This window comes from Miniopterus natalensis, chromosome 5, assembly GCF_054644295.1.
Source record: "Miniopterus natalensis isolate mMinNat1 chromosome 5, mMinNat1.hap1, whole genome shotgun sequence".
Taxonomy (NCBI): domain Eukaryota; kingdom Metazoa; phylum Chordata; class Mammalia; order Chiroptera; family Miniopteridae; genus Miniopterus; species Miniopterus natalensis.
Window position 1 is genome coordinate 9,314,669 of NC_142085.1, and position 17,414 is coordinate 9,332,082.

A 17,414-nucleotide genomic window follows, 5' to 3' on the forward strand; every position below is an offset into this window, starting at 1 on the left:
AGTCAATGTTTCTCTCCCTCTCCCTTCCTCTCTCTCTAAAATCAAAGGAAAACATGTCCTCGGGTGAGGAGTAACAAAAAACCGAAAAACAAATAAATGATGGGTTCGGTCCTGAAGTTCAACAGGACCCCTGACATCCATCCTGCGCCCTGTTTCCCAAAGCAGTGGCGGGAGGTGAGGGGCAGCAGCCGAGGACCCGCCCCTCCATCAAGCCCCGCCCCAGCCTCGATCTCGGATATGACCCCGCCCACAAAACGCCCGCGGGTTGTGGCCCCGCCCCGTCCCGGGTTACGGGCAGGGCCTCACGCTCGCCTACTCCAATCCGCCGACTGCGGCTGGCCCCGCCCCTTCCGGCCCGCCCCGCCCCGCCCCGCCCGGCACCCACGCGCCGCGCGCGCCTTTCCCTTTGGGACCGCGGGCGTCTCTCCCGCCGCCGGGGCTCTGGGCGTGTTTTGAGCGCCGAGGCGGGAATGTGGCGGGCGCGGGGGGGTGCCCGCCGCGGCGACCGGGCGAGTACTGGAGTCCGCCTCCCTTTCTCCCGGCCTCGGAGCTGAGGCCCGAAACCCAGCGGGGGTGCGGTGGGGCGACGCGGGGCCGGGGCATGGCAGCCCGGGAGGCGGCGCCGGCTGCGGCGGAGAGCGCGGACCCCGCGCCCTGGGCGGGGCTGGAGGCCCCCGCGCGCCTCCTGCTGCAGGCGCTGCAGGCGGGGCCGGACGGGGCGCGGCGCGGCCTGGGGGTGCTGCGCGCGCTGGGCCGCCGCGCGGGGGAGCCGTTCCCCTGGGGCCGCGTCCTGGAGGCGCTGTGCCGCGAGGAGCCGGTCACCGAGGGCCCGCACTCTCGGCTGCAGCTGTAAGTAGCACCGGCGCCGCCTTGCTCGTCACCCTCGCTGCCCGCCTCACTGGGGGAGATGAAGGGCGTGCCCCGCGGCGGGGGGTCCCTGTCGCCCCCGCGTGGCACCTGCTGTGTGCCGGCCGGGCCGAGTCCCAGGGCGGGTGACGCGCCTTCGGCTGCGTGTAAATAAGTAATTGTAAGTCAGTGGACTCAATCGATTTTTTAAAAATCCTCACCCGAGGGTATGTTCATTGGTTTTAGAGAGAGGGAAGCATCAACCCATCGCCTCCCACACACGCCCCCGGATCGGGATCCATCGGCAGCCTAGGCGTCTGCCCTGGTCAGGACTCGAACCCGCAACCTTCTCGGTGTGCGAGACGACGCTCCAGCCAACTGAGCCTCCCGGCCGGGGCGGCTCAAATAGATTTTTATTGCCTATTCTATATCCAAAAATATCGAACTGTGCCTTCAATATAGGCATACTTAGGTACAAAGTGTACCCATGTGTTAAAATATTTACATTATAAAGTACACAAAAATTAAAATTTAAGATGAGATAAATGCCAATAAACATCTGGTTGTGGTGGCTTTATATTCAAATTTTCAAAGCATAACACTTTTCTGGCGAGATCACTTTCCTTAAGGATGGTGTTCTTGATCATTTCTAGTTTTTTGGGTGAATTTGAACTTTTTTTTTTTTCCCCCCCCTCTTTCTGTGGCTGACAATTCCTACTAGGAGCAGAGATGTCAGCCCTGCCATTTTCTTGTTACTTGGTTGTGCTTCTGGTAATGGTGTTCAGCTTCTTTTCAGGTGTCCTGTAAAGCCACGTGTCCGTTTTGTTAGGGTTCTGTTTTCTTAAAAAAATAATACTGCCCTGTCTGGTGTGGCTCAGTAGTTAAGCGTCGACGTATGGACTTGGAGGTCAGGGTTTAATTCCTGGTCAGGGCACATGCCGGGGTTTCAGGCTGGATCCCCAGTGCAGGGCATGCAGAAGGCAGCCAGTCGATTCTCTCTCATCATTGATGTTTCTGTCTCTCCCTCTCCCTTCCTCTCTCTGAAATCAATAAAAATATATTTTAAAAAAGAGATAATACTGTATTCATAAATGTACTTTACTATCATAATTAATTAAAATACACAGTAAAAAAAAGTGAGCGAGGTGCCATCTGCAGCCTAGAGGTCTGAAGAGCCTGCCTTCCACTCTCTTGGAAACCCCTAACTCAGAATTAGGCCAGAGACTGGAATATGGGGGGGCCAATCCATATATTAAAAAATTGTAATACTTAATATCTTGTGTTTTAGGTAAGTAGAAACAGAAGTTGTTAACTTTTTTCCCCACACTCCACTTTGAACTTATTTCATGAGATGGGTCAGGAGAACTTTCAAAACTCCCAAATTGGAGGTTATAGAAATATTTTCCAGCTGCCTGGCTTTTTCTGGACAGAGTGTGGGGGGGGGGGGGACTCAACCTAAGGTCTCTGAATAGAACTTGGCTTCAGAATCATTGGTTTCTTTTGTAATCCTATGTATTTTACTTTTAATATATATTTGAAGGTTTTTTGGTTTTTTTAGTATATCTTTATTGATTTCAGAGACAAAGGGAGAGGGAAAGAGAGAGAAACATCAATGATGAGAGAGAGTCATCGATCGACTGCCTCCTGCACTCTCCCCGATTGGGGATCCAGCCCGAAACCCAGGCATGTGCCCTGACCGGGAATCGAACCATGGTCTTCTGGATCATAGGTTGATGCTCAGCCACTGAGCCATTCCCGGCTGCACTAATCCTATGTATTTTATACATTTAACACATTCTGATAAGGGGGGGTTCTTGCACCAAAAAGAAAGCTAAAAGCCTTTAAATAGAGTCTTCCCCATCTCTTAGTGTTTGTTTTCCACAAAGAAAAGTTGCTTTCTTTTTTTCTCTCGCACACATCCCAAGTCCCTCTGTGTGATGTTGAACAGCTCTGCAAAGTTGTATATAGAGAAGAGCAGAGGCGTGATAGGTGGTGGGCTAGATGTACCCAGGACTTGCTTGCCACCTGGACAAGCCTGAGGTCACACAGCATCTGTATTCGTGCCCTCACAACATTACAGACAGCTACATTGCTCTCTCCACAGCAGCCCTTGCTGATATCTGGACACTTATTCTCAGAGTTAAGTCATTCAATAAATGTGCACCATGTGCCTGCTAGGGCTGGTGCTGTGCTGGGTACTGGGACACCAGGAGAAGACATACTGGCTTTGCCTTTCATGAACTCATTTGGGTGACAGGAACATCTGAGCTGGACAGATGTCACCCTGTAACTTCCAGGGGAATGCCAAGTGGAGCACAGGGCCTCAGACAGCATTGCACAGCATCTTGGAGTATTTTTACATAAAGTTTGGGAAAGAACTTTTTTCTTTTCTTTTTTTAACGTAAAACAAGGTTCCAGCATAAATTTTTGAGCTGAAGTAGGAAATGTCAAAGAGCAGGGCCCAGCTGGAATAGATGCTCAGTGAACACTTGTTGAATGACTCTCATGCTGTCTCCCTGTCCATCCACACTAACTCACAGGTGCTGCCTCCCAGCCCCCCATCTGTCCGTTGCCATCTAGCCTCTAGCTCTGCCTGGTCTGCCCTGTGTTCCTCTCAATAGAACTCTTAACTGCTTGCCTCCCTCTGCTACCCAGGAAACCACTGCTGCTGCATTTGCCCCGGTTATGCCAGCGGAACCTGATGTCCCTGTTGATGGCTGTTAGGCCATCTCTGCCTGAAAACAGGCTGCTCCCTCTACTGCAGATCGCTCGGCAGGACCCAAGCCCTGACCCTGATGCCTGGCTCCAGGCCCTGGGGGAATTGCTGCGAAGGGATCTGGGTGTTGGGGTCTCCATTGAGGGAGCGTCCCCACTGTCTAAAAGGTGCCAGAGACAGCTCCGAGACCTGTGTAGGCAGCTGGGCCCAGGAGGCAGGAGGCTGAAGTTGACCCTGTCTCCAGACCCTGAAAAGGAAAGAGAGGAGGAGGAGGACTCCCAGCAGCCTAGGAAACGTAGAAAGGAGCCGGAGGAAGAGCCTGCCAGTCCTGAGGGGGAGAGGGCCCCCAAAAGGTTCCGGTGTTCGGCAAGGGAAGAAGAGGAAAGTCATGAGGAAGAGAGAGCTGAACGTGAATGTCTGGAAACCCTGGCAGATGGAGGAGGCACATCACCCACTGAGAACCAGCCTGTGGTGGGGGTTGAGCCCATTGAGACTGGTCAGAGTCTGGAGGATGCTAAGGGATCGGCTGAGAGTTTGGAGTTGCCCAAAGCTGTCCAGGTACTAGGGTGAGGGCTGGGTTTAGAGTGATCCTTCAGGAGTGGGTGGTTTATTGGACAAAAGCCTGTTGGGACACTCTTTCCCAGTTGGGATGACTGTAGCCAGTGGAGCAAGGGGCAGGAGGGTGGGGTTAAGGGAATATAGTCTCTGCTCTACAGACTCTGGGGAAGGGAGTTATGGGAGTTGGGAAACCCTTGACCTAATGATCTATAGCATGAGGTTCAAGGATACCAGTCAAGAGGAGAGGCTCCAGAGCCACCCCACCCCACCATCATATGGGAGGGTGGGGAGTGATGCCAGTATCCAGTCTGCCCTCCTAGCCCAAGGCTGGGTCTTCCCCCCTCAGGGTAGATGCAGAGAAGACAAGTCAAGACAGCTGGATTTGCATGGCCCTTGCCTAGTTTGAGTTCTTAAGCTCTTTTCAAGGTTTAGGCTTTGTGTTCTTGGCACTTTTGAATCATCTTTGCCCAGCTCCCTCTGACTTGGGGCCTTCTCAGGAGAGGAAGCGGGGACTGGGCTTGGGGCCACGCTGTGGGGTAGGGACTTGGCAGTGATGGAGCTCTCCTCTGCAGGACCAGGTTCCCAGACTGCAGCAGCTGCTCAAGACCTTCGGGGAGGTGATTGCCCTGCCCTGCTCACCATAGCCCTTCTTCCACCTTCCTGGACCTCAGCTGTGCTCAGGGGCGCCCTGTGCAGTGAGGCACAAGCTGTTTGGGTGACATGGGGGTTGCAATGAAGACCTGAAAAGTCACTACCGGGTATCTCTGGGCCCAAGTACAGATATGTCATCTAACCTAGACGAGTTCCTCTCTTCTGAAAGCACCTTCCAGTGTCCTCAGCCACCCACTCCAGTTGAAGGGATGGCCTCAGTGACTTGTCACCAAGCACTGTGCCAGCCCTGACATGGGATTTGCCTTCCCAGGGGTTGGAGGGGTTGGAGGATGCCCCCCCAGTTGAGCTGCAGCTTCTCCATGAGTGCAGCCCCAGCCAGGTGAGTCCAGAAAGAGTGGTTGGCCCCGAGCTTACATCCATCTCCCCAGCCTTTTTCCATTTAACTGTGTTTCCCTGCTTCATGTGGCATTTTGGGAGCGGGTTTTGTTTTTGTCTCTTGGGCAAGGGTCACCCTGGATTTTTTTTCAACCCTTGACTCTACCCCATAGGGCAGCTCTCCCAGCCTCACCTTCCCCTGGCATGTCCTTGCCCTACCCCTCTGCTTGAGACAGCCTAGCAGAGACAAACCGAGTGTCCCTCTGTCTTCCCTCCTACTCGGTAGATGGACCTGCTCTGTGCCCAGCTGCAGCTCCCCCAGCTCTCAGACACAGGTCTCCTGCAGCTCTGTACCTGGCTGCTGTCCCTTTCGCCAGATCTTAGCCTCAGCAATGCTACTGTGCTGGCCAGGAGCCTCTTTCTTGGACGGGTAGGTGCACTGGGATAGGTGGACTCAGACTGCCAGGCACAATGGGGGAGCGTCTGAGCCCTCACAAGGGTGGTTGTTGGGAGAGGGTGTTCCCAGCCTCGCAGGCATCTGGCTGTCAGGCAGCCTGGGGCAAGGACCCCCAGGCCATCCACCCACTTGGCATCTAATTCCTCCTTCAGCCTCAGGCCATTCCAGAAGGATCTGGGAGCTGGGGAAGGGAGCTGTGTCTTTTCCAGTGGCTGGGTCCATATGAGTGATGGAGAAAAGAACTTTTGTTCCCTTTATAACATATATCACTATCTGAAATATGTGTCTGATAAACATTTTTTGAAGGGAAGAAATGAATTAAATAGCATTTTCCTCCCCATTGGCTGTAGATTCTCTCCCTGACTTCCTCAGCCTCCCGCCTGCTCACAGCTTCCCTGACTTCCTTCTGTGCCAAGTATACCTACCCCGTCTGCAGAGCCCTCCTTGGCCCCGTGCTCCGGGCCCCAGAAACAGGTAATTCTGGAGCCAGCCTTCACCCCCGGGTGGCCCCGGCAGGAGTTGGGTATTCAGTGAGTAAAACCTGTTACTTCCCTGATGATGCCCCCGTAATGAACTGAGCATTCTGTTCCCTGCAGTCCTGTCCTCTCCTCCCGTTATCCCCAGACTTGTCCCCTCCACTGTCCCCTCCCCAGGTCCAGCTCAAACAGAATTACTGTGTTGCCTTATGAAGGACGAGGCCCTGGAGCCAGATGCACAGGTTCTGATGCTGGGGTGAGTATACAGGCCTCCGTGCCCCCACTCCCACCTCCCCCCGGCCCAGTCTGTTCCTGGCATTCTGGAGTTGGAGCCAACTGGGCACCAGGCCCTGTGCCCAAAAGACAGGAGGTGCCCCCTCTCACTGTTTGAACCTGACTTGTGCCTTCCCACCTGGGCCTGTGCAAGTTGCCGTCCTGTGCCCCTTCCCAAGCCTGGGGTTTCAGTCTTCTGTGCCAGGTGCCTTGAGGAATGCAGAGAAGGGGCTGGTGGTCCCGGTCCGCTGAGTAGTTCGCAGCGTAGTTGGAGATTGGCACTGCGGCTGAGAGCATTGGCTATAGTCAGACAGACATAGTTTCAAATCTCAACCTTGCTTTTTGAAAATGTGTAATTCAAACAGGTTGTTCCCTATGTCTGCGCCCCTCAGAGCTTCTTCATATGAAAAATGGAGATAATATTCACTCTGTAGCATTTTTCTGGATATTAAATGTCCTCAGTGCAGTATTTGGCACTTAGTAAATGCTCAGAAATTATTATGAAATTGGTATTAAAATTGGGGAGTTGAGACAGACATGTAGAAATAATGAGTAGGAAAGACCCCATTGGACACCAACATGAAATATGAAATGCTGAGTGTAATACAAGAAGGGGACAGCCTCAAAAATAATATCAGCCGTCACATTTCGGGCACTGTCTCTGCCTTATACTCATTATCTCAGTCCTCACACAATCTGGTGAGGTAGGTGCTGCCGCCTTAAAGATGAAGAAACTGAAGCTCAGAGAAGTAAGGCATGTGGCAAAAGGTCACAGAGCAAGCAAGTAATAAAGCCTGGGATCCAAACCCAACTCTGTGCACCCCAGAAGCCACACTGTCCCGTGACAGGAGGCACAGCTAGAGCGGACCTCACTGTGGGTTGTCATCCATCATCATGCTCCCTGGGTCGCCCTCACCTTTTGTACTCAGGATATATTCTTGATTCCTGGTTATTTTTAAGGGACCTTTGTACATCCCACTGCCAAATCCTTCATTGTCAGCTCCCCTTGGGTGGCGGCCTTCCCAGCACTGAGTATGGGCTCTGCAGCAATGGCTACTGGGCAGCCGGCAGCATCGGGGGGCTCTGACCCCTTCCTCTAGTGGCTGGAGATCTTGGCTGTCCCCAGGCCTTGCCCTGCCTTGGGGTAGGAGCAGTAGATACCCAGGCTTGGGTGGGAGGCCAGGCCTTACCCACCGGGCCATGTGCTTTGCAGACAGATCTTGGAGTTGCCCTGGAAAGAGCAGACTTTCTTGGTGTTGCAGTCACTCCTGGAGCGGCAGGTGAGAAGGCTGCCCTGGGGAAGAGTGGACAGAGAAGTGCTGCAGGGCTGTGGGCAGGCACGGGGCTCCCTTTCTGATCCCTTTGGTGATGGAGGGGCAAGCAGGACAGTTGCCCTACAGCAGGCTGCTCCGTGACAGTGGGAGACTACTGGGGCTTCAAGGGCTGGAGCAGAGAGCTGACTGCATGGTAAATCCCATCTCTGCCCTTACTGGCTCGGTGGCCTTGGGGGGATGGGGGGGCGCTTTCTGATGTGCTTGTATAAATTTAGTTTTATTTTTGAGTAGGTAATAAATTTATTCATATGTTCACAATTTTGGAAGCTCAACAAGGAAATAGTGAAAAATAATCCCCCAGCCATCCAATTGCCTCTCCCTGGGTGAATCAGTATTAGTTTCAGGGGACCCTCCCAGAGATATTTGTATCTAAAAGGACACGTACTTCTACAAGGAAATATACTTTTCCTTTGCTTTTTACACAGATGGTAACACCAAGCTCAGGACTCTGTATTTTGTTTCATTCACTTAATAGTATATTTTGGCAATTTTTCCATATTAGTACCTAAAATTCTGCCTCATCTGTTTGTAACGTAGGTGTTGTCCTAACCTCTGTATGTCTCAGTTTTCTCATCTGCTAAAGGGGAGTGATGACAGCACCTACCACATAAGACTGGGGTGAGGTTTAAATGGGATAACTGGTGTAAAGTGCTCAGAATGGTACCTGGTACATAATAGTGTTTATTAGATAATTATCATGAAGAGCTCTTGTTATGCAGGCAGTACCACTGCTGAATATCTTCAACCACGAAGCCAGGCTGGGGATCCTTGGCCGCCCTCGGTCCTTCCCAGAGCCTTTGCAATGGTAGCCACCGTTTCCTGAGACCTACATGCCCGGCTTTATGGGCGTTATCTCATTTTATCCTTTCACAGGCTTCAGAGTTCAGTGTTACAAGCCCCATTTTACAGATATGGAAACTGAGGCTTAGTTTGGTTAAGTGATGTGCATAGGGTCACCTAGTTAAGTGGTAGAGTTGGGGATTGAATACAAGGCTTTTTCTTGTGTTACTGTCCCATTTCCCAATGTGTGCAGGTGGAGATGACCCCCGAGAAGTTCAATGTGTTGATGGAGAGGCTCTGTAAAGAGGGGCTGGCAGCCACTGCGTCCATGGCCTATGCCAAGCTCATGCTGACTGTGATGACCAAGTATCAGGCCAATGTGAGTGTTTATAGGGCCACGAGGGCTGGTCCTGCTGCTCGGAACCTGCTGTGAGGGTGTACATCTGTTGCCAAGGAGAAAACCCTGACTGTTAGCCAGGGAAACCACAAGTTCAAGCCCAGGACTAGTTATGGGACTAGTTAGGGAATGAGACTACTTAGTTCACTCATCCAGCCAACACCGCTGTGGGCCAGGTGCCCTGTGGGGAAGCAGCAGTGAATACATCACAGTCCCTGACCTTGATTTGACCCTCTCCCCTAACACTGGGCTATCGAGAGGGAAGAGAGATGACAACCAGGTCATTGTAATATCTGGTAGGAGCCAGGTGAGAGGTGTGCATAGGGCTTTTGATGATGGGAAGAGGTGGCAATTAAACCTTGTTTGTGGTTTTTGAATTGGGACAGGCTTCCTGATAAAAGGTGAAGGGTTGTCAAGGGCTGAGGTGGAGGAAAGGGCATTCCAGGCAAAGGAAACTGTGTAAGCAGTGAATGTGCGAGGGGTCTCCGGGTAGTTCATTGTAGCTGGGGCCTAAAAACATGAGAGTTGATGGTGGTAGGGGATGAGCTGAGCTAAAATGCCAAGAGCTGATACTTGCATAGCCCCTGCTACATCTCAGGCACTGTTCTAAGCCCTTTACAAATGTTAATTCGCTAGTTGATTCCATGCATTAGCACTATGAGAAGATACGTTATTGTCTCCATTTTACAGATAAGGAAATTGCAACTCAGAGAGGTTAAAGTAACTTGCCCAAGGTCACATTGCCAGGCCATGGCAGCATCTTATGAAGGGCCATGCAAGTTATGGTGAGGAGCTTGGACTTTATCTTGAAGGCCAGGTATTCTTGGCTGTTGGCTCTTTACCCCTTTTTTGGGAGTCACAGGCCCATTTGATGACTTGATGAAAGCTATAGCTCCTTCCAGAAAAATGAATATATGAACACATTAGGAGGCCTCTGGATTCTGGAAGAAGGACCTCCAATCTGAGGCCTCAGGAGTTATCCCAGGACCTTCATCTGGAGTGACTTGGTCAGATTTGCATTTTATAAACCTCTGGCCTCTTTAAGGAGTGGGGATTAGAGAGTAAAGGTACAGGGTGGAGACCTATCAGGAGGTTGTAATAAAAGGTCAGGAAAGAAAAAGTGTGGCTCAGAAGAAAGGTGGCAGTGGAGTGTCTGAACTAGTTTCCTCCTCTGTAACCGGGAGGGTTGTGAGAATTATATGAACTGATTCGTACAGTGTGCTGCCCCATAGGAAGCACTTAGTTGTCAGCTGTTACTGATGTGGCTGACTTAGTGAGTTGTGCAGTTAGTATTTGGCCCAGGTCCTCCTGAATCCAAAGACTTTGCTTCACCGCAGTGAAATAATGAGGTTCGATTGCTCAAGGGGTAATTGCCTCCTTCCATTTCCTTATGTCATGGATTCCTCTCCTTTCTGAACAGAGCCCAGGGTCAGGTGGGAAGGGAGGGGTCAGCTGCTAGAGTCCTGACATGATTCTCTTTCTCCCTAGATCACTGAGACCCAGAGACTAGGCCTGGCCACACCCCTGTCACTCAACACCACTTTCCTGAGGAAGTCCCTGCAGGCTGCCCTGAGACATCTGGCCCCCTGACCTTCCACCAAGGGACCACTCTCTTAGAGCTCCCTCACTAGCTTCCTGAAGATGCTTCTGCCCTCACCCTGACCCCTTGCTTGGGGGTAAAGGCCAAGCCTAGCCATCCCAGGCATCAACTGCCTCCCTGTTCCAGGCTGTGGAGAGGCCACCTTGACCCCCCAGCCAGCAGGGAGAGTACCAGGCTAACTGGGCTGCATGAGCTGGATTTCCAAGGGCTGCTGATCTGCCTCCCTCCTTGTCACTTCTACCTCAGCCTGCAGCAACAAACTTCCCATAAGCCCCAGTAGGGTCAGAGTAGACCCAGAAGAGATGAATGATGCTCTGGAGGACCTGTGTGCTCAGCACAAATCTCTTGTGCTCCAGTTTTTGTTATGATCCTCTGTATTGTTCTGACTTGAATAATAATTTATCAATGGTATTTAATAAAAAGTGGAAAGTTCAATTATGTGTTATTAGAAGCAGTGCCTGCCTTCTTATTAGTTTTGGATATTTGTTGAAAATTAACTCACCACCACACACTGCCACCACTCCACCCTGCTCAGTGACAAGGGGCATCTTTTTCCCAGTGAAAGGTTCTGTGAGAGGAAGGTGGCAGGTTCTGAAGTTCGTTCATTCATGGTCTGGGCCAGATCCTGTGCGATACCCCCCACCCTAACCCTATTAGCTGTAGGTTGAGAAGGTGAGGCGGCAGCGGCCACTGGTGGAGGGGGGCTTGAAGGTGGGAGTGACAGTCCGGATTGGGGAAGGCCTTGGGGCAGAAGACATTTGAGTAGGGATAGAGGGTTCCTGGGGTTCCTGTGGGCCTGTTGAAAAGGAAAGGGCGAAAGGGTGTGCAGTATTGTGTGCACGTCTGCTTTACATCTTCATATTCCCATAGCACCTAGCTGGGCGCCTCCTTCCTGGTAATCACTGCACAGGTAGGTGCTATTGGGAGGCGGCTGTCGGGTGCAAGCTCATTCGGGCGCCTTTCCAGCTCTTCCCGGCTGCAGGCTTTGAGGGGCCAGTACGCAACTTTCCTGACATGTCCCTTCTCACAGCCCCCTCGGAAGCCGCGAGCCCCCGTAAGAGCACGAGGAGGACCGGGAGAGATCAGGACGGAAGCCTGCTTCTGAGGCGGGTGCGGGAGGGCAGGAGGGAGTGGGCAGGGCGAGCCTGGAGCCAGGCAGGAGCTGCACTCTCAGCGGCCACGGCAATGCTTTGCCCAGTGCGTGTGATTTCTGAAGCTCAAGCCCTGGACCTGGCCCCGTCCTTACCGGCCTGGCAGCTCCTGGCGCAAAAGGGATTGCCTTGGGGTGCCGCGGGGCGTCCGGGACTGCAGCCTCCCCGGGGGTCCCGGCGTTGAGACAGCGGCTCCACACGCGGCAGCGCCCTCCAGCGGCCGCAGGCGGAGGCGCTCCCGGGGATCGCGGGACGGACGGCGCTCCGGAGGGAAGCCACAAGGCTTCTCTCGCGAGAACAAGCTCCCTATTTGTGCGCGTGCGCGAAGTGAGTGAGTCTTTTTTCCGGTTTTTGCGGCGCGAGGAACTATGAGGTGAGTGACATTTGGGGTGCTATCCGTACTCATCCGCAGCTCTGGACGCCCCCGAGGGGAAGAAGACCCTACGGACGGAATCGGGGGTCCTTGCCTTTGCTTCACTGCGGGACATTTCTTGCCGGTCGTCCGCCTGCGGGCCCCGCGTTCATGCGCCAAGGTGGCCGCCAGTAGCCCTCTCTCCCGGGGCCTGCATCTGGTTCTTGGACCCAAATCTCCCGACCCGGTGTCCAGACTCCCCCAGTCGCTAAGCCTGAGGCTTCGAACGACGCCGAGGGTCCTGAGCGCTGGTCTTGCTTCTCTCTCGCAGCAGCAAAGTCTCCCGCGACACCCTGTACGAGGCGGTGCGGGAGGTCCTGCACGGGAACCAGCGCAAGCGCCGCAAGTAAGCGCGGGCCCCGCGGGACGCGGGCGGGCGGGAGGCGGGCGGGCGCCGGGGCCGCGGGCGGCGGCTGACTTGTTACTTTCTCTCAGGTTTTTGGAGACGGTGGAGTTGCAGATCAGCCTGAAGAACTATGACCCTCAGAAGGACAAACGCTTCTCGGGCACCGTCAGGTTGGCACCGCTCTGACCCCACCCAGCCCTCAGTGCCCCGGGGCCCAGCCCTCGAGCTCCCGTGGAGCCCGCGGTGGGCAGGCTCGCGCGGTCCTGAGGCGTCCGGGGAGTTCAGACGCCCTGCTCTGGGCAGGCGCGGCTGGACGGACCCCCACCCTGGGTCTTAAAACAAGAGGGGAGGCGTGGGGAGGCCTTGGCCGAGCCCGCCGGCTAGTTTGAGAAGCCAGACTAGCTGTTGGTGAACGCGGACGCTCTGGGTAAGGCTCGGCCGCAGCGGTCCCAGGCCCGTTCACCTGCCTGAGACCCAGGGCTCCGCATGACCTGTCTGTCTCCAAAACGCAGGCTCAAGTCCACTCCCCGCCCCAAGTTCTCCGTATGTGTTCTGGGGGACCAGCAGCACTGCGATGAGGCCAAGGCCGTGGATATCCCCCACATGGACATCGAGGCGCTGAAGAAACTCAACAAGAATAAGAAACTAGTCAAGAAGCTGGGTGAGTGGGGTGGGGGTGGGGCGGGCAGGCAGTGCTCGCGGCAGCGGTAGAAAAGCGGTACTTAAGCCATTTGGATTTTTAAATGATAAAGGAGGGTAGAATTGTGCAGTGGTGGGTTAACGTGCGTTAGAGTTATTTTTATATTGGCTTTGAGGATTGAATTTTAGAAGGAAAGGAGGCTAAGCGTGGTTCTCAGCAGGTGTGGTCAGTTGACTAGTCGGGTGCTGGTGTTCTGAATTGGAATTCCTACTTCAAACTCTGATTTCTTTTTAATTTCTGTGGTCTGAGCATTGTACAGGTAGGAAGCGGATGCCACAGTTGTCATGTAACGAGAAAGTAGGAAGGCAGGATTAGGCAGAGTGTTTTCCATTGGGTCACCCTTGCTTCCGATACCAGGTTTTCTGTGAATGTTGGACCAGTAGAAGTCCAAAGGGTGGAGACCACCAAACTGGAGTGAGGAAAGGAGTAAAAAGACTTGGTACCTGGAGAGCAGTAGAGTGTGCTGGTCAGGGACCACTTCTGTGGCTCCATCATAGGGTCCTGTTTGGAGGTCGGGCTTCAGGGTCCTAAGCATCCAGTGGCTTGCTTTCTTTACCAGCCAAGAAGTATGATGCCTTTTTGGCTTCGGAGTCTCTGATCAAGCAGATTCCACGAATCCTGGGCCCAGGCCTGAATAAGGCTGGGAAGTTCCCTTCCTTGTTGACCCACAATGAGAACATGGTGGCCAAAGTCGATGAAGTGAAATCCACAATCAAGTTCCAGATGAAGAAGGTAAGGAAGTCTGGCTGGTGCTTAGGTTAAGCCGTGGTGGTGGTGGTGGTGGTGGCAGGGCTCTGGCACTGGCCCACGTTCTTAAAATGGTAGCCCTGGTTTGCATGTCTATGATGCTTTGGACATGCGATTGTCACAGAACATGGTTGGAGCTTTTCAGGGCCTGGGGCCAAAGCACTGCTCACTGTCACTGGGAGGGATGAACGGGCCGTCTGCCTTGTAGGTGTTTCACTTTTCCCATGTTCTCTTCCATCTGGCCACCATGATTTGACCTTCCTCTTCCCCACAGGTGCTGTGTCTGGCAGTGGCTGTTGGCCACGTGAAGATGACAGATGATGAGCTTGTGTACAACATCCACTTAGCTGTCAATTTCCTGGTGTCATTGCTCAAAAAGAATTGGCAGAACGTCCGGGCTTTGTACATTAAGAGCACCATGGGCAAGCCCCAGCGCCTGTACTAAGGCACAAATAAACCATACTGCTGCAGTTACCTCTGTCTCTCTGACTGGGGGGAGGCGGGTGCCTTGTAAGTTGGCACTGCATGCCACAGCACACTGATGGGTAGTCACTTTACCCATACTATAAACCAGGAAGGGTTCTTACTGCCCTCAAAACCATGCAGTTTTATTCCAATCTCTTGGATGTTTATAACTCGTCAAAGTGCAACAGCTAACCAGGACTGAAGCTTTTCTAATAACCCTGAGAGAGGGCAGGTCAAGACCAGGACTCCAGCCTGTGTGCTCTCCTGTTGCTTGCGAGTGGAGAAGCTTCACATGGGGACACTGACTCGGCACCTTGCTTAATGGAGGCCTGGGGTTGCTTCCCTTTATATCAGGTTCATAGTGTGAGCTTTTTGTTTCGGTTTTTTTAGTCCTTTAAATCATGCATCTGAGGTCTTGGTCTATAGGATCACAAGGTTGTGACAAATGAAGATTGGGTTCCTAGGTGCTGATGGGAGTAGCCCACAAACTCTGAGAGATTGGTCTAATGTTTGCTTGTCTGACCTCAAATTGAAAAACCTATGTAGGAAAATACAAGTAGAAGATCTGTGCAATATTGTAATTTGTGGGCCTTGCTGGTCTTTTGAGGGGGAGCAAATGGGTAGAATTTGGGCTGTTAAACTTGCAAGCTCTGCCCCCTTCCTTGACCTGAGGGGACTTCCCTTTTGCAGTTCTTCCAGTGCTGGGCCCTGCAACAGTGGCCGGGTATACTGGGAAACACCTGTGATTTAACCTTTAACATGAATCTGCTTCATTTAACATTGGTAAGCGAGGGAACCAGCTCATCCCACCAGTTTCAACAGCTGAAAGGCTAATCCAAAGCATAAATAAAAATGCTGCACCTCAAAACAAACTATCTGACCTTGAATCAAGAATGTACAAGGTTCTCACCATAGAGCTTGACTGGTTTCTTTGCCATTTTAGTTTTAAGTTATATTTGAGTAAAGCCTGGCAGGTGTACTCAGTAGTTAAGCATTCACCTATGAACCAGAAGGTCAGGGTTCAATTCCTGGTCAGGGTACATGCCCGGGTTGCGGGATCAAACCCCAGTGGTGAGGTGTACAAGAGGCAGCTGATCTATGGTTCACATGATTGATGTTTTTATCTCCCTCTCAAATCAATTACAAAAAACTGGGTAAAATACCTACACTAATCAGATGAGCAATGACTTGGTTCTCAAGGTACATCTGGCTTGCTTTTTTCTCCAGTCTGTTCAGTATTAGTAATAAAATAGGCTTGTTGAACAATGTTCCCTTACCTACTGGCTGTAAAATTAGGACCCAATTTTATTGAAGTGTTTATGCATAGTAAAAACGATTGCAAGCTTACATTAAATTTGACCATGTTTAACTAGAAGTTAAATGATTTTGGGGAATTTCTGAAGTCCTATAATCTGTAATCAAGAAAAAAAGGCAATACTTAAAATAGGGCAAGAAAATGTAAGGTTTGGTGACTATAGGAATGTAATAGGAAAGTAACAAGTGTGGATATATTTTATGCCTTGTCTCTGCCACAAAGCTGCTTACAGGGCTCTGAGTACAGTTAAGAGAAAATAGAGCCATGAGTTAAAGGCATAAAACGAACAGGTGGGGCCCAGCTGCACCTGTGGCGGCCATTCCTGAGGGCCTTAAGGGGCACCCAGGTGCAATCTGCCTCTGTGAGGCCAGAAAGCCATCTGCACCCACAGGGGTCCTGTCGTGAGCAATGTCGTAGAGCCAGGGGGTTTTGGAGGTTTCTCGTGACCTCAGACGCGCACTCCATTTGTTGGGTGCAAGAAGACCAGCCATGTGACTGCCTGTGGGCTGAAGGTCCCCCCACTGCCCGAGTGAATCCCCAAACTGTTCACGTCTCTAAAACTTTTGTTTGGAAGTGCAGGCAATGATGGTACCTACCTGAAAGACAGTAGTGCCAACTTAAAAAGCATTGCGTGCCAGGCACTTAGTGCTCAGTTAAACAGCAGTGAAAAAATGGTAAATTCTTAGAGCCACATACATAAAGTACTGGACCTGGTACACGGTGTCCGTCGGGTGTAGGACAGTTGAGTAGGGGCAATCCACAAGGTAAAGGGGTGTGTTCTGGAACTAGGGAGCTTGAATCTTCCTCCATTATTGATATGAACACGGATTTAAATCAAACCTCCACTTTATAAATCTGAGCCTTATGCATTGGGCTGAGTCCTTAAAAACCAACTCTCCACTAAACAGACTCAGCACTTTCGGCTGGACTCTGGGGAATCTGTTCAGACGCGGTGGCTGCCCTCGAGAGGACCCAGCACCACAGGCAAGAAAAGATGGGAAAGCAAACACGTGGGGGGACAGACTCTATTGTAAATGAGGGTTGAGCTGTTTTCATCAAATCCCAGCGTCCAGGATGATTAGTCCAAAGCTCAGTGTGCACCTGAGTTAGAATTCAGGGTTCAGATATCTGGGGACCCCCAGTTTTCCAGCAGTTGTGCTACAGAGAAATGAGGAGCCCTCATGAACCCCCAGGACAGTGCTCTGGCTTTGACTGTGGAATTGACAAAAAGATGGTAACCCTCCCCTTCCCCAGGAAACATCAGAACAGAGAAACAGAAAAGCAGGAGACAGAACTACAGGCCCCTTCTTTGGGCTCCAGCTTTGTTGGCCCTTCCGTACAGCTTCCCAAAGAACACGAGCAGGGGAGAGCCACTTCCAGGAGAGGTCTGGGCTTTGGGCTCACAAGGCTCACCATCTTCTTCTCTTAAATATATTTAATTTTTATTTATTGATTTGAGAGAAAAAGTATTGATTTGTTTCGCTTGCTTATGCATTCATTGGTTGCCTCTTGTATGTGCCCTGACCAGGGATCGAACCCACAACCTTGGCGTAGGGGGTGACGCTCTAACCAACTGAGCTCCCGGCCAGGGTAAGCTACCTTCTTATCCTGGCTCCTTCCCTACTCCGCAACCTTAGATTTTCTGCATGAGAGAACCACACGATTCTTAAAGAAGTTACCTGAAGGCTAATCAGGAGTAGCGAAGGCAACAACCCACGTATGTGATGATGCTTGAAGCACCCAATAGATGTCATCGCTTATTAGTGCAGACATTAGGTTTTGCACCCAGCCCCAGGCCTGGCACACGGTGTGTCCTTCATAAACCAATTTCTGCCTCCAGAGCCCCTTCCCACC

General features: G+C 52.0%; 2 protein-coding genes across 3 annotated transcripts; both read left to right on the forward strand.

The window, feature by feature from the left end:
- Positions 1-388: 388 nt before the first annotated feature.
- On the forward strand, positions 389-10,860 carry FANCE (FA complementation group E). Of its 2 annotated transcripts, XM_016223677.2 has the most exons (10): positions 396-849; positions 3,502-4,120; positions 4,693-4,737; positions 5,043-5,111; positions 5,394-5,537; positions 5,915-6,038; positions 6,218-6,296; positions 7,527-7,593; positions 8,681-8,806; positions 10,313-10,860. In XM_016223677.2, the coding sequence occupies exons 1-10, from the start codon at positions 602-604 to the stop codon at positions 10,412-10,414; spliced, it is 1,623 nt and encodes a 540-aa protein (XP_016079163.2). In that variant the 5' UTR covers positions 396-601; the 3' UTR covers positions 10,415-10,860. The 2 variants fall into 2 exon arrangements, with proteins under 2 accessions (XP_087673480.1, XP_016079163.2); XM_087817354.1 differs by lacking the exons at positions 7,527-7,593; positions 10,313-10,860 and having other exon boundaries at positions 389-849; positions 8,681-8,761.
- A 1,005-nt stretch (positions 10,861-11,865) lies between these two features.
- Positions 11,866-14,254, forward strand: RPL10A (ribosomal protein L10a). Its single transcript, XM_087817355.1, has 6 exons — positions 11,866-11,948; positions 12,259-12,333; positions 12,423-12,503; positions 12,846-12,994; positions 13,593-13,765; positions 14,055-14,254. The coding sequence occupies exons 1-6, from the start codon at positions 11,944-11,946 to the stop codon at positions 14,223-14,225; spliced, it is 654 nt and encodes a 217-aa protein (XP_087673481.1). The 5' UTR covers positions 11,866-11,943; the 3' UTR covers positions 14,226-14,254.
- Positions 14,255-17,414: the final 3,160 nt, after the last annotated feature.

Excerpts from the sequence above, each read along its gene's own strand:
- RPL10A (XM_087817355.1), top strand. Across the intron at positions 12,334-12,422 it reads AACCAGCGCAAGCGCCGCAA|GTTTTTGGAGACGGTGGAGT; the intron begins GTAAGCGCGGGC and ends ACTTTCTCTCAG. Across the intron at positions 13,766-14,054 it reads TCAAGTTCCAGATGAAGAAG|GTGCTGTGTCTGGCAGTGGC; the intron begins GTAAGGAAGTCT and ends TCTTCCCCACAG.
- FANCE (XM_016223677.2), top strand. The coding sequence starts at position 602 with ATGGCAGCCCGGGAGGCGGCGCCGGCTGCGGCGGAGAGCGCGGACCCC. Across the intron at positions 6,297-7,526 it reads GCACAGGTTCTGATGCTGGG|ACAGATCTTGGAGTTGCCCT; the intron begins GTGAGTATACAG and ends TGTGCTTTGCAG. Across the intron at positions 8,807-10,312 it reads TGACCAAGTATCAGGCCAAT|ATCACTGAGACCCAGAGACT; the intron begins GTGAGTGTTTAT and ends CTTTCTCCCTAG.